Here is a 22,760-nt window from a genome sequence, read left to right on the forward strand (position 1 = left end):
GTTAAAAAAAGAAACATCCCAAATTCACTTTGCCCAGCAACAGTCACACTGTGCAGACTATATAAAACACCTTCAGTGAGAGCCTGAGAGGAGCCAAAACAAGAAGAAGCTTGGACCACAGAGGCTGATACAGCACAGAGTGTGGATGTCGTATCTGTGTTTGATTTAAGTATGCGACACGCTGTCCACGACATTCACAGAGAGGACATTTCTAATTCTTTTCCCAGGTCCCTCCAAGCCAAATCTCGGCTGTGTTGCATTTCTCCAAGATACCACGTTCTGCACAGTTCACACACGTTTTCTGAAAGCCTGTGTGTCATATTATCATGTCTGAGTCTGCACACAAACCACAAAATACACACACACACACAAGAATGACTCTCCTTCAAAATACAAGTCTGTCTACTCAAATGATAATTTGGGTTTAAATGAAGCACACATATGAACAGACGTTTCCAAAACCAAATACTGATGTACTCTGTGGAAAATACTACCCTTGTTTTTTTGTACTGCTGCATTTCTGTCTGTTCTCTTGTTCTCGAATTTCTCAGTAATTTATAATGTAGTATAATCTGAAATGTTATTTTAGATTTCGTGATCATCCATTTCACTGGATGTCTGTACTGTAACATTAGACACTCACGGAGCAGTGACTGCAGCCTCAGAATCTGCAGCATAACCCCCCCGGAACCCATCAGTAAATGTAAGAGTTTCATATCAATTGTTTTAAGTTCCTACCCTCACCTAAATAATTTCACTTCTACTGAAAGGTTTCTAACAATCAAACAATAAATCACATTACACTTGGATAAAGTCCTTACTATATACTGATATTGTTTGCCACTTCCTCTGAGCAGCTGAAACATATTTTCTTGTTTTCTTCTTATCTTTCTGTGATTGCATCCTGATCCCTGTAGATTCATCTATTATTCAAATATCTTTCACTAAAATTCAGGAGTATCGTGCATTTTCTGGATTTGTCACGCTGCTCTGGACTCTGGGTGATTTATCATCTTCAGAATAACTTGCTTTTTCTTTAATTACTTCAAATGTTTCAGTGTGTTTTGCAGGTTTTGTCGTGTTCCTTAAGTGTTGGTGAACTGTGGACATACTGTATGTTTGGCTGTGTTTATTTTGCAGCACTTGAAGCAACATTCCAGCCTTCATCTCATGAATTGGACATAAACAAGTGCCATGACCTTACTAGTTTCACAGAGAAAGCAGTGATTCCATTACATTTTGTATCATCATTTACAACAATAAAAAGGAAAGATAGCAACAAAATGTAAGATTGTTTTATTGAAGGTCTCATTTGTTTCACTTGGCCGTTTTTAATACTTTGTCATGACGATGTTTGTCTTTCTCACAAACAATTTTTCAGTCAGTTCAGGGAGGATTGTTTGTCCACGGTGCCTGTTGAAGAACATGTTTCTCATTTGGCTTAATGTTCTGACAAATCAAGATTTTGAAATCACTCGACAAACAAGAGCCACAAATGACAAGACTGCAGAGTTGTACACTAAATTTGTAGAAGTTGTTCACCCACCTCCCTTCTGAAGCGGCGTCCACAGACATTTTGGAGACAGCAGTAAGGATGCGCTCAGTGAAGCTCCTTCCTGCTCTCCAAGGCCAGCAGGTGCAGGTGTCGTGCCGTGCTCTCTCTTAACGCAGCACAACGGTGGCTGAGGAAGGACAAACATTTGAGAATAGAAAACAAACAAAACAGCTGACCTTTTCATATCACTGTGCTTCATTGTAAAACTTCTGCTGATAAAATGAATGCAGCCTCGTCTCTTCTCTTACCTCATCTCAGTTCTGTGTTCAGCAGAGTGCTCACAACCCCACTGGAGCTGCGGTGTTCTGGAGGTGACCATATAGCTCAGTACACATCCCTACACAGGCCGAGCCTGTATCAAGTCTACGCTGCACACATTCACAGACACAAGAAACAAAGACAAAGACGCAAAGAGTAGAGTTGGTACAATACTGAGTGCAAAAGCACCAGGCACACTTCATGGAGTCTGGTGTTCAGGATGTCCGAGTGGTGCTGGTTCAGAGCTCCCATCGTTAACAAAAGAATGCTTTGTCCATCCTGAACTGATCCCCAACAACTTGAAAGGTGCATTGAACACTTTACATACCTAATGGGAGAAAACCAGACAAAGAGCTTCCCGTAAAAATCATAAGAATAATCATAATAAACGTGTAGGGGAATGGCCTCTGGTATTCACCTGCTTCATAGTTCACAAGCATCCACCAAACAATATACATTTCGGATTCTGACAGTCATGTTAAGAGGTATACACTACAGTTTTTCCCATCCTGATACTGATTCCTGAACTTTACATACTTTTGAAAAAATAAATATTAACAACTGTTCACTACCAACCCTGAGTGGATATGCATGGAAGTTACACAAGTTGCGGATACTGGCTACTTGTGCAGCAAAAATTCTGTTCTGTGGGAGGTTGCAGGGAAGCAGTAGCATCCTGTTTCTAATAATACATCTGGACTATGCAAAGACTCCCGTAGTATCTGGCATTTCTGATATTGGTATTGATGCTGAGACAACCCTACTTCAGATACGGGTAGATGAGGATGTCGTTGCTGCTCTACTTCACTTTCACAGAGCAATAAATCAACAAAAACTGTGCAGTGTTCTTTCTTCTGTTGATATGAACAGCTATAATATGAATAGGCTGCTGCAAAACAACGAACAGAGACAGGACAGAATGTGTTTTTCTTTATTTGCAATAAAAAATAGGTATAAGTTCCCCCTTTACAAATATACCAGGGAAATGCAGCACGTTGTGAACCCCACCTCTGTACGGAGCAAGGAACTGCAGTGGAGCCACATTGGGAAGGACAGAATTATACAGAGAAAGTGTGCATTTACATGCACTTGAAGAATGTAATTACAATCACAGCTTTCCCTTGAAAACAATTTGGCCAGCTTAAAGTTGAGCATTGTGTGACAGACTGCTCACAACTTCTTGTACTTACGGTGGTTTGTAAGTAGTTAGGGTTGAACTGAAAAACTTCCTTCACTTTTCAAGGTGCACTGTTTCATTGCAAATATGTATCGTTAGGTTTACATTTAGTGTATCAGACCCAAACAAACTGAATCCTCACAGAAACATTTGAAACCTGCATTGTTTAGATCAGCCATCTTCCCCAGCCATATCCCTGCATCTTACAGGCACATTGCGATGTTACTTTTAATATTTAACATGTACCCGCAACTGGATGCGGTCAGTGAAGCAGCTGGAAACCACCAGCAGGTACATGTATCGGTCACATGCATGCTCTTGCACAGCACACAAACAAAAACATTGCTCTACAGCACTACTAGTGGTTAAAAATGCCACGTGGTAGCTTTAGTTCAATCATCACTTAAATTCTGGGTTATTATTTTGCACAGTATAACCAAAGTTCTTTTCGACTCAACACATTTCTGCTGACGGTTTCAACTGATCAACAGCTGGGGATGCTAGATGCCAAGACGTATGGAATTGCACCATTAAAAGTAGGGAGAAAAGAAAAAACAAAAGTTCAAAAATATCCCAAAAAGTTGTTTGCAAGTCTGCATTAGGAAGAAAAATTATTCAACATTGTGTCAGGCCTCAAGGAAACACACAAAATGTTTTAATAATAAACACTGGCCATTATCTTAAATTGTATATCGTTTAGGGAATTCCAAGGGGCAACTTTAAGCACCGTAATTGCATTAGTGTGCATGTAAATGTACTGAGAGAGAGAGAAAGAGACAGAGGTAAAAAGAAGGTGAAAACGGTCCTTAAATAAATCATTACAAAGGCCTCCGAGTTACATTGATACACACAGAAATCACCCAACTTAAGATTTCACCAAACACATACATTTAAGGGGCATAGCACAGAGAGAATGAATAAAATAAAAACCAACAAAACAAATACACAATCAATCCCTATCACAAAGTCAGGATTTGAAGCCCCAGAGATATGCTACAATAGGGCATAAACATGTAGATAAACTGTGTCTGAGAGGATGTGTTTGTATCTGCACTGTCCTAACTCTAACTAAAACTTTAAATCTTACGTTCTGGCAAACGGTAGTGTGTGGTTTTTAGTGTTAGACCATAATCACAATCCTATTTCAATGTAGTGACTAATGACGCCCATTACTTCCTATCAGACAGTCTGAGGTACGTGTCCACTGGCGGGTGAGGTAACAGATAGAAAGCTCCGGGTTTCTGCACATGAACTCTGGCTCAGTCAGTAAGATTTACAGTGAAGCAGCTGCTGCGAGTGCACATACAGGAATGTGACCTCATGTGCAAGATTCTGTAAATTCAGTTGAGTGAAAATAAAGAAAAACATCCACCTCCTACAACCAGACCAATACATTCAATTGTGTGTGTGTTGCTAAGTGTTTTCGCTTCATACTGAAAATGATGAGTACTTGTTTTTGCTGTACATCTGTGGATGAAGGAACCTTTTGTTCAAAATTATTTGAAATACTTCTTTGTGTGTGGACGAAAAAAAAAGAACTCACCTTTAAATATTTCTGCTCACACTGCTTTTTGTGATATTAGGTTTTTGTTCCTTCATAACAGAGCGTTAGCACGACCAACCTGGAAGTGGAACAGCTTGGACTGTTATTTTTTTTTACCTCTGCCTCAACAGAGGACAAGAGGTGAGAGGTCATGCGTTCAGAGATGTGTTGTAGCTTCATTCACTCTTCCAAGATGCAGGTTGGGGGGGGGGGGGGGGGGGTAGGTTGACCGGGTGAACAGACAGACAGACATAGAAGAAACCAGGAATGTCCTCATGCCAGCACTGGCCCACCCGAGGCTCTCAACAGGACTCGCGTGTACTCTAAAAAGGCTACATGACACAGGAAGTTCATGAGCATCTGAGAGCACAAACTGAAGAGTGGGCGAGTAAATGATGAGTGAGCACAAGTCTGAATGAGTGGATGAATGGCCATACAAATGAATGGGTGGTTTGCTGAACTGCATAGAAGTTCGAGCGGTTCCCGTCTGTACCCGGGGGCTGCAATCACCGCGGCCTCTTGCGCGTGACAAAAATGAGGACTCTGCGGATGGCAATGAGGCGGTCCTTGAGGGAGGTCATGGCCAAGATGGTGAGCTGGGCTCGACTCTCCAATGGAAGAACAGCAAGCAGCCACCAGCACCAGGCTGGACCACTGGGACTGGCCTGCAAGGGAGAACAGATAGACTTTCATTAGGATTTTTTTAGAGCATCTTTAAAGACAGAATGTGTGGATTCAGTGGCTCTGAAGAGTTTAGGGCCACTTGTTTTAGTGAGCGCTCAGCTTATTTTGTGTGACTACCTTTTGCCCAGTGGTTCCCAATGACTTTTGGGTAATGAAAAGCAGGTTGTTCAGCTATTTTTTTCACAAGTTTGTAGAGACCGAGCTAGAGCTTAAAGGAGAGTGAATATTTGTCTTACATTTATCAAATGGACACATTTCAAAAGAGCAATAATGCTGCTGGATGTATAAATAAATGACTGCTGCTTGAAAGTCAGAGCAACACTCTTGTTCCATGATACCACTCCGTCCCACGTCTGCAAAACAAAATTTGATCTCACATCTTCCAAACAGACATTTGCCATATAAATACACAGTGACTGTCCACGTGGGCGTGACATGACACAGTGTTTTCATAGCTCAGCAGGTACTCCTCTGCTTGCCTGCAGATCTTTTTGTTGAGGCGTTCAATTCAGGACAAAAGCACTTCCACACTCAAAATGGAAAATTTCCTCACACTCTTGTTAGTGATGACTAAATGAGTGACGCAAAAATATGTCTATTTGCGTCTTTTCATCGACTCTGCATGTCAATAGTTACGCAGTATTCACTGCATTTGAGACACAGAGCTGGTTTTCCTTCAGTGTGAACAGAGAATTGCAAAACAAAAAACTCTGTTGGAGGAAAACACTCTGGACTCTGACTACCAAGCAGTGCAGCTTTAAAGCGAGGACACTGGTTGGACACACAATACTCCTATTAAGTTTTTAAGCATATAGTGTTTATTAGTCATGATTGTGTTAAAAGTAGCATCCGCAGACCTGTGGGTCAGGGTCTTTGCTGGGAAGGTGCCCGAAGTGACTGAGGATCTGGCTCTTCATGTTGTCTTTCAGGGAAGTAAACCAGTTGTTGGCCTGCTCGTAAACAGAGTCGTGCAGCTTCAGAAGCTCCACCAGCTCCTCTGCTTCCACCTGATTTGACAGAGAGATTTTTGTTTTTAAAATCCCAAGGAGCAGAGGAAAATCGCAGAAGGTGCATAATAACAATAATAATAATTCCTGCAATGGAAAGACTGATGTGGCAGCAGCACAGGACAGCTGTCACACAGTGGGTTGGGGTAAAAAACTGAGTTCTAATTTGTGTGAGATTGACTGTACAACAGCATGGTGGAGGTGCCTGAAATGACAAGCTCTAACAGACAACACATCCATACAGACTTCCTCCTGACCCACCTTCTTGTCTTCCAGGTACTCTATCTTTGCAGTGTTGTAGCCATCTCTCTGGCCATGACTGAGGACCTTGAACCGCGACACACCAATGGTGTCGACCACTGAACGACCGTCAGGAAAGAACTTTACATCTCGCACCTGAAAGACAGATTATCCTGGATTTACATTGACAGAATCAATGTTATTTGACATAACTGAGCAGGAAGAGGAAATGTGTGAGACAGGAGGAAAATAAGCAAACCACTGACATCCTGTATCTATCTAGATACACACACTCACCTGTAACATGCAGCCGTAGTCGGCAAAACCTTTGAGCTCATCAGCTATGCACATGCCGAACTGCTTGGTGCCCGTCTCCATGGAGCGTCGGATCATGAGGCGGTAGCGTGGCTCAAACACGTGCAGCGGGCAGGGGATGGTGGGGAAGGCCATGGTGCACACAAAGATGGGCACTTCTTGGTTCAGGCTACAAGAGACACATTGAAGAACGTGGCGAGACTGTAGTGTTTGTGCATATGTGTGTATGTGGCTGAGACTGACTTTTAATGTTTTTTTAAGGGCATTTAACCCTTAGAGGCCGCTGGATGCACACAGTGTCCATATTTATAGCCCTAATCATTTTCTGCTGAATTACTCTGGAACTATTCACCACAGAGACGGCACACATATCACATGAAACTGCACACACACCCGGTCTTTCGAATGATACCCAACACTTGTCTGTGTGTCCAAGTCAATGGCACCATATTATAAGCACAGATGAAAAGACTTGCAAAATAATATAGTGACTAATTTCTTCTTCACCCATTTCACACTCCTACTTACCAGTTGCTGCATAACGTGAAGAACAACAGAACTTACCGATTCTGAAGCTATTGTGTGATTCTCTGTGACAAAAATATGTCCTTCTGGTTTTGAAAACACAGCAAAGTTTTTGCATGGTGTCCAATATAAGGCTGACACTGCACCCCACTTTGAATGATGGAGAAATGATAAGAGTTTGCTTTTCTTTGCAATGACTCCAATGCACATGCAGGCTACTGTAAATGTGCGTGTACAGAAAGAGTAGCCTTAGTTTGTGGTCAGGTCACAGCTGCAGAGCAGAGAGAAGTAAACATGGACACAGCTACACTGTACTTCCTTCACTAGCTTTCTAGCCTGTCAGATATGCAAGACGTATAGACGGCAAGCAAAGGTAGTGAGATTGCCCTAAAAATAGCATACAGTCCAATAATTCCATCTGGACCAACATATGAAATGAATTGTCAAATGAAAGGTAATAATAACTAACACTGTACTGCTTAACTGATTTTCATGCTAAACAAACAACACCGTGTAACTGTAGTGTGTATTTCAAATTCTGGGACAATTTTCGAGAAGGTTGGCACATTGCATAGGAGTGTGGTTTTACGGTTACAATTTCAAAAATATCCTAAGCTAGATTTTTGATCCTGTGACTTGTGTATTCAGGCTGTGTAATAAGTTACTGACTTGGACAGTTCCTTCATCTCCTCTTCATGGATTTTCTTCCTCTCTGCCAGTTCATCTCCTAGGTAACGCTGCAGCACTTCCTCCATCAGCAGGGTCTTGTTGTAGCCCCTGGTGGCCAGATACTGCAATGACAACACACAAACAGTATGCAATTTTTAAAAATGTATTTATTTATTTATTTTTACATACTAGGGGCTACAAATAACAATTGTTTTTCATTAGTGTTAGCATTTAACAAGATTCTCTTGATTACTGCATCCTTTGACCTATAAAATGTCAGAAAACAGAGATAAGTACTCATTGTATTGTTTGTTTTGTGCCATCAACAGTCCAAACTCACTGATTTATTACATTTACATTAAAATCCTATATTTGAGAACCTGGGACTAGAAGATGCTGGTATTTTGGATACATAAACTACTTTGACACTTATATGAAGCATTTCCACACTGGAATTATACAGTATGTGTGTACCTCAGACAGGTTCTCCTTGCACAGAGGGCAGTTGGGGTTGTGGTCCAGGCAGCGCTCCAGGCATTTCAGACAGAAGGTGTGACCACAGGGAGTGGCCACCGGCTCATAGAACAATCTGGACGATTAATGACATAAAGCACACAAGTTCCAACACCGTGCACCTGCAGTGGCTGTTAGCCATTAATATCAGGGCTGCATATATCACATGATGTAATAATACAGTTTCATTTAAATACAAACAATTCAAGTTAAGTATTTAAGTCAATAAATTTGATCTTACCTGTGCATACTGTGTACACATGTGTAATTGTGTGTGTGTGTGTGTGTTTGTGGTTTGTGGGGGGGGGCACGTGCTGGGTGTTGAACTATGTGCAGTCAGTCACCTCATGCAGAGTGAACACTCCAGGTCTCCACTGTCCAACAGCTCAGCAGGAACCATCCTCATTCCACTCATTGCAGCTGTGTGAATGCTGTTCGCCTCATCTGTGCAAAACATTGACAACGTCAAGATACGCATTTCAGTGCAGATTCAGGTTGTTAATTATCTACAACAGAGAGAGGTCAGAGTAAAAAATGAAACCTGTCCAGATCCAGAGTGCATGTATGACACACTGGTCATTTTCAGCCTGTGGCACATGTCACATACACAAAAAATGTTATTAAAGTTGTATCACACAGCCAATTTTCTACTTTGATTTGTTGAGAGTGGAGATTTGGCTCTGACCATCACTTCAGGGAATGCTGTGGTGATACAATCATATCATGCCGCTATTAGTCAGATATTAACATTTATAATTCCAAGGAAATTGCAATTATTGCAACTCTAATGTGGACCAAAGTTGAACATTATGTGGTATGATGGGGAAAGAAAACAGTTAACCAAAGCATTACACAAACACTGACAGACAACAGTCTCTTCTCTGGCTTTAAAACTTGCTTAACTCGTTCAGCAGGAAGAAGCAGACTGCAGGATGAAGCTGGATTTACTGTTTGACAAGATCAGGACATCTCCATTAACTTATTAATACACTTAATACTGAGTATGACTTGCACTGATTGTTCCCCCATTACTTGTTTTACTTTGCATCTTAATATTATAATGTTGCATAGTCTTACTTCACTGAACTTCACCACCACTGAATGCAGTCAAACTAAGAAGCAAAAGGAAACAGCATTCTAATGTTTCTTAGCTGTATTTTCCTGCTTGGTTTGCTTGTTCATGTGCAACTTCAAATTGTGATATTTTGCACTTCAATCAAAAGCAACATAAAGAACAGGACAGTAATGGGCACACTAGATCAGCCTAGATTAAACTAGAACAGTGACCTATTTTACTAATTACTAATCAGTGACCCTAGTACGAGTGAATTATTTAGAACCTGTAGAAAAGAATAAATAAATAAATATGAATATGTATGTATGAATTCATATGCATGGCTATGTAGTAATTTTCCCATATTAGCAGTTAGCAGTGTTGGAAGTATTGTCATGTGAATCATAAGTCAAGAGCGATTCTCCTACCAGGTCTGAGCAGTTTGGACCTAGGGTTAAAGACTGCGGAGGGTCCATCCTCGCTGAGTTTCCTCTTGAGGCCATTTGGGGGTGCTGGCAGGGCAGCCAGAACACCGGCCAGGCTTTTGGTGCTGCCCTCCCCAGCTGCGGGGTCCAATTTACCAGGACACGGAGCAGACAGTCTGGAGGACGAGTCATCTGCTGGAGTACTTTTAGTCATGCTGAACTCTGTGTCCTGGACAGACAGACAGATTAGTGAGCTGGATGATTAAGAAGGGATGATCATTCTGACAGCTTTGTTCAGTACACCTTTATTTAAAATGTCAATACTAAATACCAAACGTGGAGGAAATATGATATAATTTGAATAAGGATGCAGGGAAGCCGACCATTCTTGATTCTTAATATTTCTGGACCTGTGCATATTCAATTTTACTTAGGGGAAAAAAATGTTATGACTGTGGCCTGTGAGAAACATTTATTTATGTTTTTATATCCTCTACATGCATCTTAACAAAGCAGCCATTCTGTGTCGGTCAATTGTATCTTTGACAAATTAAAGAGAAAATCAACATAGTTATCTGTGGAGTCCGTTTGTGAAAAATACAATAATCAGTTTCCTGATATGAACCTGCTGACATGAACCCCCATCTCAAAATAATAAGTGAAAAAAAGTGTTTTCATATCTCTGGGGGTAAAGTACTAAGAATCACCATTATTATACTATCCATCCATCCATCCATCCATCCATTTTCACCCACTTTATCCGGGGATTTATTATAACAGAATTTATTATTATCCTTGTTATGTGGTTATAACAAGCAGGTATATCACAGTCCTGTCAGCAGCAGCGGATTTTACATTGTGATTGATTTGTGGTACTGAATGCCCTTTTAATTCTGTTTCCAAACTTCACATAACCTCACTGACTCGAGGATCCACACTATGTGAACAAACCAATAAAGTGATGGAACCAGCTAGCTGGCCGTGCTAACTGGACTAATTAATTCACATGGCTCCTCTTCGGGTGACATACTGTGTATACATATAGCTATGCAGATGAGAAGCTTGTGCCAAAACAGAATGATTTTAATGCTGTTTAAACCACAGAAGCAGAAAAATTCATACGCTATTTTAAGTCGGGGCTATAGTTTACAGGACATTAAAAAAAAAAACACACAATTTAGACACTGCAAACATTTCAGACATGTTGGGACAGGGGCAATAAAACACTAGGAAAGTTGTGTACTGCTCAGAAAACACCAGTCTGGAACATTCCACTGGTAAACAGTTCCCTTGGTAACAGGTGATAGTAACATAGTTGGGTATGAAAGGGACATCCATAAAAAGCTCAACTGTTCACAAGCAAGGCAAGTTTCATAACATCGAGGACAGAAAAGAGACTTAAACATGTATTACCATAGTGGTGAGCAATATCTTCAATAAAAAAGCTTCTAAATGTTTCAGTATTCCTTAAATCATTGTGATGAAATGCCCTTCCACTACTCTCAGTATGTGTGTTTGTGTGCAGTAACCTGTGAAGACGATCCAGGCTTTTGGGCGAGCGGCCTCAGAGACATGAGCAAGGCGGGAGGTTTGATGAGGCGGTCGGTCAAACCGCCCTGCAGTGGGTGCAGCGGTGTTGGCAGGTCCTCACTCTCAAACACAGAGGAGAACAGCTCACTGAGGACCTACAGGATGAGACAACACAAAATACTTTATTAATATTCACAATACACATGGATAGAAAAGCAGAAGTAAGCAGTGGGGAAAATTTTTTTTGAAAAATTATATTTTAAGCATTCTGTACCAAAATCCATAAGAAAAACTAAGGTTGGGTGATGTGACAATATATGCCATAAGAAACATATCCATTAACTGTCCAGGACTTTCCAGAAGCACCGACTGTCCACTGAGACAGCTGGCTGCATCCGGTTTTCTTTTTAAATGTAACTTCCACTCAACCATTGGCAAAAATCAGTGATGTAGGTCGCAGAGGTGACCTGTACCACTTTCGTGAGCCCCCACACACAGATATTCACTGTGTAAACAGGAGTGGTTGAAGTGTTAGCTCAGAAGATGTGAGCTTTGAGGTGGGAAGGTGATTTTATAATTATGAAACTTTCACTTCAGGATATGTTGGTTGCTGTTTGTAAAAACACTACTCAAAGTCCAAAGTTACTCTCACAGAATGACAGTAACAGGGGTCGACAAAGCTTCAGAGTGAATGGAGAGAGAAGTGGAGCTAATGCCAACAAAGCAGTCAAACAGGGTAATAAGATATTATATGATCATTTCAGTTTATACATGCTAAAGCACGAGTGTACACTTAATCCTGTCTTCTGTGTCTATGTGTGTAGGCCGGCCTCGCCCCTGGTCACGTTCAGACAGACTCAGAGCTGCAGCTCGTGAAATCATAAGGGCATGGGAAAGCTTGATGTCGAAGTCATCATCAGAAAACCAGGTCAGATCACATGGGGAAAAAGGTTTAAGATGGGCTTGGGAAAAAAGCATTTTGACACAAAAACATCAGCACTTGGACCAATATTTGAATTGTCACATTTTAAAATGTAAGGAAGAATGACTGGACATTCTATGTCCTAGAATGCTTTTGTATTTTTTTTAAAATAAATATATTGCGAATTAAAGTTGTAAATTGTAAATGTAAATTTTAATTTTAGTTGTTGTGAAGATTATGTTCATTTAGAACTGATGCCATGTTAATTGGAAACGTGTACTTTAAGTCACTTATTTTACTGATGCATTAGGTGATTTAGTCTTAGCTTAGAGATTACTGGAACCAGGGATAATGCTTTTTGGGCCACAGGGATGTTTTTTGATGCAACACGGTGAATAGCACTTTGCAAAACTGAAAGTAGGGCTGAGCAGCACCACTGTAGCCAGTTCTAAATAATAAATTCATGGCCTTTACAGTCAGAATTTTTCCACATGCCTCAGGACACACCAACTGGTTACTTTTTCCCCACTGGCTAGCTGGTCAACATTCATGCAGAAATCCCTTACTGTCAGAGATTTTTCTATACATTTCATAAAGAAGAAGCCCCCCCTCTCTTATTGTGGGAAATACTGGAATTTCAGTACCTTTTGAGCCTCCAGTTTGACTTTGGTCCAGTCAGGTTTTAGTGCCACACACATGAAGTATTCCTGCAAGGCTTCATCATTCCGGCCTGCTTTACTGAGCGCAGTGGCTTTCAGAAAATGAGCCTGAAATAAACAAAATGAAAATTGCGTGATGGTGTGATAAATGTTCTTCAACATGCAAAAAGAGAAAAAAAGTCAGTATGGTCATCTGTTTTGTTTTGACTTGGTTTTTTATTATTATTAATGGGATGAGCTACGATGGATCAGTATCTCTGTTACTATTTTTTTTTTTTTTAGAAATGCCACATTCAAAGCAAAAGTTGCTCATTTAACATGTTTAGACCTCTGCAGTAATTGTGAAGAAATCATTCATCATACACTCACACTTACAGGCATGACAGCACTGAACACTTGAAAAAAAAAAAGTCACTTCCACTTCCAAGTCACATGAAAATTTCATATATTTTAACACATAATTATCTGTGAACGTTGGCTGATGGTTGGCTGATCAGATACGACTTAATTTTACCACGCAGATAAACTTCAAACCTATGTCTCACCTTTGTCCAGAGAGGTTTTATCCTACAGAGGCTGGTGGCGTCCTGCACCGCGTGATTGAAGTTCCTCATCTCCATGTGCAACTCGGCCCGCTGGCACAAAAGTCTGCCTGAAGGGGGCACTGTAAACCACAAGTAAAAACAGACACACACCATAAGGTCAGCGGATAGGCCTCCAGGGTTTTTTTTTTCTAGGTCTAGCAGAAGTAGGGCAACAATGTAACGTGACAGGAGAACCATTTTATGAGGGAGAATGCTATGTAACTTACACACTGACGATAAGTAGTGTCTGTTTTTGTTATACAACAGTCAATTCATGACCACATTAATAAACAGTTTATTTTTGTTCTGTTTTTTGTTGGGTTTTTTGTTTGTAAAAGATGCATATTAATAATTGCTAATTGTTACATACACAAGTATTTTATATATTCATCGTTGACACTTGTCACCTTTTTCAAATCCTGGCTGCCACAACTCTTTTCAGGTCATCCTATCTGAGTCCTGAAGCCCCCATCCCTAAAGGCCCACTTTCTCCTAAATGGCTTCAACAACTTCCAGGAGCCAGGACTGATTTGATGTTGAATTTTAACAGGTGGCCATACATTTACAAGGCAAGCATTTGAACCACAAGATCATCAGGACACAGCTGTCACTGACAGCAGTTGACAAACTTAAGTTTACTAAGTCAATTAACTTAATTCTGCATACAACTAGCACACACGTACTGAAGTCACCGAGAGTGAATACCTTAATGATCTGTGACAATATGATTTCTATTCATTCTATTTCTACTCTAACTATGATGTTATATTCTGCTGGTGATCAGCATGTAATAGCAACCTTATAAAATGGTGAGTTTCGAGAGCGACTTTGACTTTTACATCTTTAACTCCCAGTGTACAGCAGAGGTCACACCAGTTTTGAACCAGGGACAAATGACATTTCTTACTAATCATAAGACAAATTTTATACTTATACTTTATATACCCTTTATTGATCACTGACGCCTTGTTTTAAATCCTGGCTGCCATCACTTCCATCATATTGTGCTCATTTCCAGCTCTATATTTCTATCCTGGGATTCCACTAGGGTAGCTTTACCTGACTCACAGTTCAAAAATTCCTAATTTATCTCTTTAAGCACCCCCTCAATTCACCCTCTATCTGATATAAGCTTCTGAAACAAGCATCCTGTCTCTTTAAGGTCTCCCTCCTTAAAAGCCCTCTTTTTCCTGATTGGTCAGCTTCTGGAAGCCTATGGAGAAAAAGCATAATAATTGGTCCCCAGTCTGAAAGAACTGAACTGATGTACTGAGAACGCAACCATCAAGGCTTTCGTCATACAGAAGCAGCCGCATGACGAAAAGCGGTGGGTTGAATAACCATCAGACGCAAGCTGGATGTCTCATCCTCCCTAAAACTGAGCAGAATGTGAAGATGCTCCCTGAGCTGAGTCAGCTGCGACATGAGCACAAACACCAACAGCAGGACCAACAGACAATATTTACATGCTCCCAGTATACTGTGCCATAATCAGAACCCCAACAGTCTTTATGTATCACTGCAAGAACAAACATTTGGAACATTATTCCTGGAGAATAGTGGCCTCCATAATAAGAATCTAGCCAAATACACATCAGATTCTTCCTGTTTATTTTTATTAACGTGACTGTATGACTGCACAGCATTTCACTAACATAAATACTTATACAGAACAAGTACTATGAGTGTTAAATACAAAAAAGAGACCATTTAAACATTCAAAACCTTCTAGCCAAAGTCCACTGGTGAAATGAAATTCATGTTTCTGGCCTCTCTAGGCTCACACAGCTTAAAAAGTCTACAAAAAGAATTGGTGCCAAGGAAACCATCAGTATCAACTTTTGCAGCTTTGTGTGAGAAAGATGACTGAGAAAGCACAAAACATTAGAGCGGTAGTGCTGGCATTTACCATGTATGTACTCAGAGTCCAAAATAACACCAGCACCAAATGCAAATAGATTTTCCATTTCACAAGTAGTAGGCTCCAATAGGCTATCCAGTAGGCTATCAGCTAAATGTGTGTGCCATAATACTGAGGTCCTGCAATAAAAACACTAAGGTGAGTCATTTTGATGTCATTCACAAGCACATTAGCACACACACACTAATGGTTTAACAGGACATACCCACTCCATGGTTCTGCACATGTAATTGCAAAATTTATGACACACAGTATTATTGCTGCTCTTACTATTCAAAAGTAATAATTTCCTAAATCTCAATGAAGAGTGGCTGTGAAAACATGCTATGCTATGTTTTACTGTGAAATGCAATGACTGGATTAGGGAGATTGATTTAAAGGCCATTGCTATTGTCTCACTGAATGATATCCTGTAGTCTATGACTTCAGAGGTGTAAATGGGAAACTGGACACATCTGTCATCATAGAAATATATCATAAGGTTGTATTCTTTCCTGAAATTTTTGCAATATCTGCTGCCTTCGACACACAACCCTGCTTGCTCACCAGAGGATCCCCAGTCTCTGTGGCACAGTAGTCCTCACGGTCGATATGCCATTTACTCACGTGAAATTCTCATGACATGTGAGAGATGAGGCTACATCAGAGCCAAAGAAGGGCATTTTTACCGAAATTTAACCCTAACCTTTTTTGGAGGTTTGCGTCTGGCAAAGTGAGAGCATATAACCAATAAATATCTATGATGGTTGATGTTTAACAGTTCTAGACTTACACATTTGCCAGGTCCAAAGTCAAAGAACACAGCCCTTGAAGCAGCTAGCAAGCAAACAACAAACAGACCAATCTGTTTATCATACAGTCCACGAGAGAGACCAGCGGCACATTTCAAGATGGAAGTTCAACAAACTCTGAGTTAAACTGTGGACTCTAAGTTAATTTACTCTGAGATGAAAAACTCTTAAAATATCACAGGTGAAAGCTGCTGAAATGATACTGAACATAAAAGTTAATTCTAATATAGGTCCAATCCAGCTTGCGGGAGCGGAGGGAGGCGGAGGGTGGGGAGGTGGACTAAAAATAAAGAATAATAATAATAAATAATAATAATAATATTAATAATACAATGAAATATAAATCAGGTTAGGTTTAAGTGTAGCAGGTTTATGATTGTACCTTGCTGTAATAACATCTGACATATTAAACAGTAAAAGTGAACATTATTCAGTGGTTATTTCAGTAAGCAGCAGCTTTATCCTTATATAATGTATATAATATATTGTCCTCATTCATCTTGTTTGATTAATTAATTGGGGCTGAGGGAAGTAACATTTGACTTCTATGCAATAACTATATATTTAATACACAGAAGTAAGCACATGTGTGTGATGTAAGGAAGGGTGATATTATGAATATATCTGCTTGACTGTAACTGGGACGAAAATAAACAATCCAGTTCGCAACTCCCTGCAAACTAAAGTAGCTTCCTTGTCTATACGATCCTAAAAAGAACATGCCATTTAAATAGCAATTACTCAGTCGTTCTCTGCTAAAATGTTCATGACTGAATGAATGAATGAATGAGGAAATGAAGCAGTGGTTTGGCTCTGTAAAGGGTACGAGACAGAAACTCTGGGTTCAATGAAGAAAAAGTGCTCTGACTAGGTTATGTTGACAGACTAAGTAACTGTGATAATTTACTCTGAGCATAAATTACCTCACTTTCTGAAGTCGGCTTGAGTTACCCCTTTGTCTCAGGTTTGAGTTAACCTTCCTTACAGAATCAGATAACCAAGAGTTTCCCTCATTTCAGGCTTAACTGACTCAGAGTTTTCATTAAACCTACTTTCTGAAACGGGCCCCAAGAGATCTGCCAGCTCAGCAAGGCACAGACTTCATGCTGCTGTTATATGCCGACAGGGAGGACATAACACAAGTTTCCCAGATTGTTGTTCCTGCAATTGGCTCTCATGCTTTTTTTCCCTGATGTCATGAGGCTGCTTCACCCTCTCATTAAAGCTGTAAACAACAACAACCAGACTGACACAAGGCGGAGGCGGGGACCCTTGCTTGGCATATACGGCAGCCTGGCTGTACTCCCCTCTCCCAATTCAGTCTGTGCTGCAGCCTGTATAGGTACATGCCACTGTGGCTGGTAGGGTGAACAAACTCACTCACCACTACACAAATTCACTCGCTTTTGGCTGGTGGCATGTGCCAATTTCCACCCCTGTAATGTAAACATTCAATAGTGGCCCATTGTCCATAACTTCTATCATAACAGTTAAGGCATTTAAATACTGCCAATCTGTCAACAAGAAAATAAAACAACAAATGTAGGTAACACTCCATCATAAGAACTTTAACTCGGGCATGCTTATAAAGAGCAGTACACAAGTGAAGATGCACTGTAGCAGAACTCAAGCATTTTGACCATATGCTTAAATCCTGTATTTGAGTGAGCATGGTCAAATGGTCTGCAGAGATAAACTTTCCTATACTATTAGTTATTATTTGGTGTGAATCTGAGAGGCTACCTGAACCCCTGTGGAAAGAAGGATTCCCCGTCTGCTCTTGTCTTGGTCCAATAATTGCCAAATTCTGTTAATAAATGGAATATGGACTGTAATTATATTGCGCTCTATTAGTCTGACTGACATCTCAAACTTACAACACAAGCCAGCATTCACTCATTCGCACACACATTCGCACACTGGTGGCAAAGGACACACTTCACATGAACACTCTCACACCAATAGAATAGCCATTAAGATGTTTGGGGGTTCAGTGTATTACCCAAGGCATGTAGACATGCAGGGAGTCTTTCGAACAACGGGTGGTGCAAAAATCACAGATGATGTAAATTCTAGTCTGACTCCTGCAAGGCAAACTCAGTACAATATAAATTGAGTTGCACTGTCCAGCTGATGTTAACACTACCTATATGCAGCCTATATTAAAAAATTCATTTTTGAATGACTACTTTAGTCAAGTTTTAGAACCTTAACTTTAAAATCTTACATCATTTCAGCAGCACCACAGTGACACTCATTCAGGTACACAGTTACAATGAAGGCCAATTTAGCCTAAACACTTTATTCTGGTGGATAAATTCACAATATCCTCAGACCACTTTCTCTGTCCTCATATTCTTGCCAGACTTAATGCCTTGCAATGTGTGCTTTGATATTGACAGTATGAATGAGGAAAGGAAACATGTCTGACAATTGGTTCAGGCTCAGCAGGAGGGAAAAGTCAAACAAAAATGAGCTGTGACTTTACAGTGAAACTCAGACTTTATGCAACATGTGCTGCACACATACTTTTCATATTTATTTTATGTTTATTTTTATATATTATAGATACATTTTTACTTCTATCTTTATTATAATTCTTTGGCCTGCAGACTTCTAGGCTTTGTTGGAGCAACTGTAACAAACACAATTTCCCATAGGGATCAATGACTTAACAGCAAGGTAAAATTACACCAGCATTGCTCGTCAACAAAAAAACTGAAATTAAAAAAAAAAATCCTATCAGATGGCCATTGTTGAGTTCTGTCCCCAGAGTCCCATGACTGTAAGACTGCCTTAAGTCAACTATGATGGAAACGAAAACGCTGCTACTACCAATACAGCATTCTCTCAACTCAGTACCCAGTGTTGTATCTGTTCTGCTGTGTATCACAAACTTTCACTGTGTAAATATGGTGCATAAAACATGCAACAGCGACAACCAACATGAGGAAAAAATTTGCCTAACAGGCACAGGTTGGATAACAGCTGCACTTCTGCTGACATCATGAGCCCATTACGCTCATCCTGCATCACAGATACCAGAAGGCCTCCTGCTGCATTTGTTGGGAAAACACTGACTGGCAGTGTGTAAGCTGTGAAGGCTCTATTTCCTCTTGTCACCCCGAGGCCTTCTTGAGACAGAAGGCATGAATCAATATTGATTTGGAGAGGAAAATATGTGAAAAAGTGCCATTTGAAAGCTCAAATAGAAAAAAGCAGAGTGCATTCTATTCCTTTTGCCGTGCTGATCAATTTTTTAAACCAACGTGAGCGTGGACACCTGAGACAACCAGCTGACCCACGCCTCATTTCTCCCACTGAGTTATTAAAGCTAATTGGTTTTAAATGTGACTCTAATAAGTAGGCCAGAGGTCGGTTCAACTTTTTGTGCTGTATCCAAAACTTGCAAAAGGTGACTTGCCTTTAGCTGCAATTAACGAAACACACTGGCACTGTTGTGCCAAAAGAAAAGAACATTCTGTGTTCTGGTTTAGCAGCAGGTTCAGGAAAAGCAGATGCTTGAAGTGACAACAATCTCAAAGATGAAGGTAATGAGTTAACATATCTTAATAGTGACTTTAATTGTCATTTAATGTAGTATAGCATCAATTCTAGTTTATCACTGTCACTTTTCCCTATATATTATCCAACACATCATAAACTGCCAGCTTATGAAACACCATCAGCAAGGGGAGGAGTTGAGACCAACTCATTCTGGCACAACTCAAAAATGTATTAATGCAGCCTGTAGGTTTTATGCAATTAAATACAATATGTAGGATATAAGATCATGTCCGGGGCACGACACACATTTCCCTCCCCTACAGCATGTGCTCTATAAAAACAGTTCTGCAGAGCAAAAGTAGAAGACATGGTATGAATGTGTCACTGCGAAACAGAAGATCAGTATGTGTGCTGCTTAGGTAATGAAGTATGGTGCATCATATAACGTCTGACCTCAGCGCTGTCTATATAGGTAGGAATGGCGCCACTTATCGGTGACACCGGGTAGCTAGACTGGAAAAAGTAGGTCATATATACAAAACACTATAGTTTTGGAGAAAATGTGTCACATTCCACACAGGAAGCAGTACAGTGAAATACTTGTCGCTGCATACATGAAAGCTGTGCTCTCTTACCTAGATCCACTGCTGCATCGTACTTCTCCAAGGCATCAGAGTAGTTCTGTTTTTTCCACATAATCTCTCCTTCGATCCAGAATTTCCTAGCTTTACTCTCAGTTGCAAAGAGTTTATCCAGCAGGCCGCTGAGAACAACATCTAGTCTCCGGCCGTTTGGCAGTCCATCGTTTTTGTTCAACTTTTCTTTGCAGTGTATACAGTTCTCGACAGAGTTGTCCTCTAAGCAGCGTTTGCAGAAAGTGTGTCCGCACTCAACAGTTGTGGGTTCATGGAGCAGACATTTGCAGAGGCGACAGGAAAACATGTCCAGTGCTTCATCTTCTCCACACTCCCCGTCACTTTCAATCCCATCTCCCCCGCCGCTGCTTTTACCGTGTCCGTTTAATGACCCGGGGATGCCCAGCTCTTTCTCACGGAGAGTTCGGGCGATGGTTTCCACCAGGAGGGGTAGTTCCTCTGGGTGCAGTTTGCCCAGGCTGGCCGCTGTGCAGTACGAGTCCAGCGCCTCAGATATCCGCCCGGCGCGGGCCAAAGAGTCGGCTTTTCTCAGACACAAGCCCCTGTCCGGCTGCTGGAGGTCTGCGAGCTGGGAACTGTAGATCTCCACGGCCAGGCTGAAGTCACCTGCTCGATTGGCCTCCTCTGCAACCTCCAGCATTTCGGGACAGATGCCCGCAGCTCCAGGGTTGGAGAGCGGGTGGACGAACTGTTCGCCCTGGTGAGACCTTACTCCTGTCTCCATCTTCTTCTTCCAAATGGAAAATCAGACACAAGACAGCGAAGAGGTTCAGTGATAGTCTGGCAAAATCAGACCTGACTGCCCACACTGCTCAGAAATCATACCCCAAAGTTGGGTTAACTATCATTTAACGTCTTGCTCTCAAATCCGTCTCTTACTCCTGGCCACTGGAAGTAGGTTAGGACTGATTCCGAGTCATACGACCTAAAACCGGACAAAATAGGACGTCTGTGTAACATTGCTGCTCCGTGTCAAAGTCACACAAACAATGAACTACAGCCTCTCCGCCAATAAAAGCACCAAGGGAACTGGTTTCATTGCAAACAACGTTTCCGACTACCTGAAGGTATGCGATCGGCGTTATTTACGGACGTTAAGCTTTCCGCATGCCGGTCCCCCCTCGCCCCCTTTAGATAGCTACAACAAGGAGGCGGTTTAATAACGTTTCTCGGCTACAATGTCACTAATGTGACTTTTAAGAGAACGCAAAATTTATTCTACAGTGTCGTAATGTTTAGTCGAGAGTGGCTGGGCAAAGTCCGAGCTCAGCAAGTAAGAAGCTTAATTTCTAACTCGTCGTTAAGATACTGTTACCAACCCAACCAAGTATAGGTTTTGAAATAGTTAACAGTATATGGAAGACGAGGATAAATTGAATGTATCTAAGCTACAGACCCACAAGCCCGTTTTGCTCCGGTGAACCGTAACTGATCGATCGTTGTTTTTATATAAGAGCTAACGTTAGCTAACGTTACAGCAGGTTGTAGCTAACACCGAATCCTCCTTCGCCTCGTCGAAGTCCACAAACGAACTCTGTTCAACCAAGTGTCCCAAAATCTGTATATGTTGACGGATCCGGAGGTCATGTTCTCTTCGTATAAAACGAGAAATCACCAGTAGAAATGAAGCAGTTACTGGTATACTCCATCATGGTCGCTAACCAGCTAGCTGCAGGAGCGAAAGGTTGTTGGTTCTTTGGATTTCATGCACAACTCACCGAAGCAAGCGCAGGCCGTCACGTGACACACGAAGCGAGCAGCTATTGGCCCGTCATTTGGCTCACTTATATAACGCAATGATATTGTGTAACCTCCGAAACAGCAGTGGATGACTTTGAGCGTCATCAAAACATTCTCATATTTCTTGGTTTTACCGAGATTTCACACGTGATATCACACTATAATTCATTTAAATAAGAGGGATCACCATGTTTTGTTTGTCTTGAATTACCGTTTTGTTCCCCGTTAACTCAATTTTAGGGCTGGTTGATTGAGTAATTGTTTTATGTAATGTTTTATATAAGCAGAGTTTTCACGCCTGGTTTTGAAGTTGTTGAATAAATGTTGGATGTGGAGATCCTTGTTCAGACTTATAATTTAAAGCCAAAACAAACAGAAAAGGAAGCCCAGTTCCAGACTTCTTTTCATTTGAATCAAAGTTTGTGGTGCTCTTCAGATACTGTGTGACCCAATTTCGGGATTTGGACCTCCACAGAACTTAGCCC

General features: G+C 41.0%; 1 protein-coding gene across 1 annotated transcript; it reads right to left on the reverse strand.

Moving 5' to 3' along the window:
• Positions 1 to 2,730: 2,730 nt before the first annotated feature.
• On the reverse strand, positions 2,731 to 22,289 carry lonrf2 (LON peptidase N-terminal domain and ring finger 2). Its single transcript, XM_046404084.1, has 13 exons — positions 22,254 to 22,289; positions 20,515 to 21,265; positions 13,622 to 13,740; positions 13,062 to 13,184; positions 11,495 to 11,650; positions 9,969 to 10,194; positions 8,831 to 8,930; positions 8,448 to 8,562; positions 7,974 to 8,095; positions 6,762 to 6,948; positions 6,486 to 6,620; positions 6,075 to 6,224; positions 2,731 to 5,198 (listed from the first exon to the last, which is right to left on the reverse strand). Exons 2-13 carry the CDS (start codon positions 21,257 to 21,259, stop codon positions 5,040 to 5,042), a joined length of 2,337 nt encoding a protein of 778 aa, XP_046260040.1. The 5' UTR covers positions 21,260 to 21,265; positions 22,254 to 22,289; the 3' UTR covers positions 2,731 to 5,039.
• Between the last annotated feature and the right edge of the window lie 471 nt (positions 22,290 to 22,760).

Source organism: Scatophagus argus, chromosome 11, assembly GCF_020382885.2.
Source record: "Scatophagus argus isolate fScaArg1 chromosome 11, fScaArg1.pri, whole genome shotgun sequence".
In the NCBI taxonomy this organism is placed as follows: domain Eukaryota; kingdom Metazoa; phylum Chordata; class Actinopteri; family Scatophagidae; genus Scatophagus; species Scatophagus argus.

What these genes read in the sequence shown, in the direction of transcription:
- lonrf2 (XM_046404084.1), bottom strand. Translation starts at nt 21,259, where the DNA reads ATGGAGACAGGAGTAAGGTCTCACCAGGGCGAACAGTTCGTCCACCCG. An exon ending in AGCCTGGATCGTCTTCACAG is followed by an intron (nt 10,195 to 11,494) that starts GTTACTGCACAC and finishes CTGTCTGTCCAG; the next exon opens with GACACAGAGTTCAGCATGAC. An exon ending in AGTACCTGGAAGACAAGAAG is followed by an intron (nt 6,225 to 6,485) that starts GTGGGTCAGGAG and finishes CTGTCAAATCAG; the next exon opens with GTGGAAGCAGAGGAGCTGGT.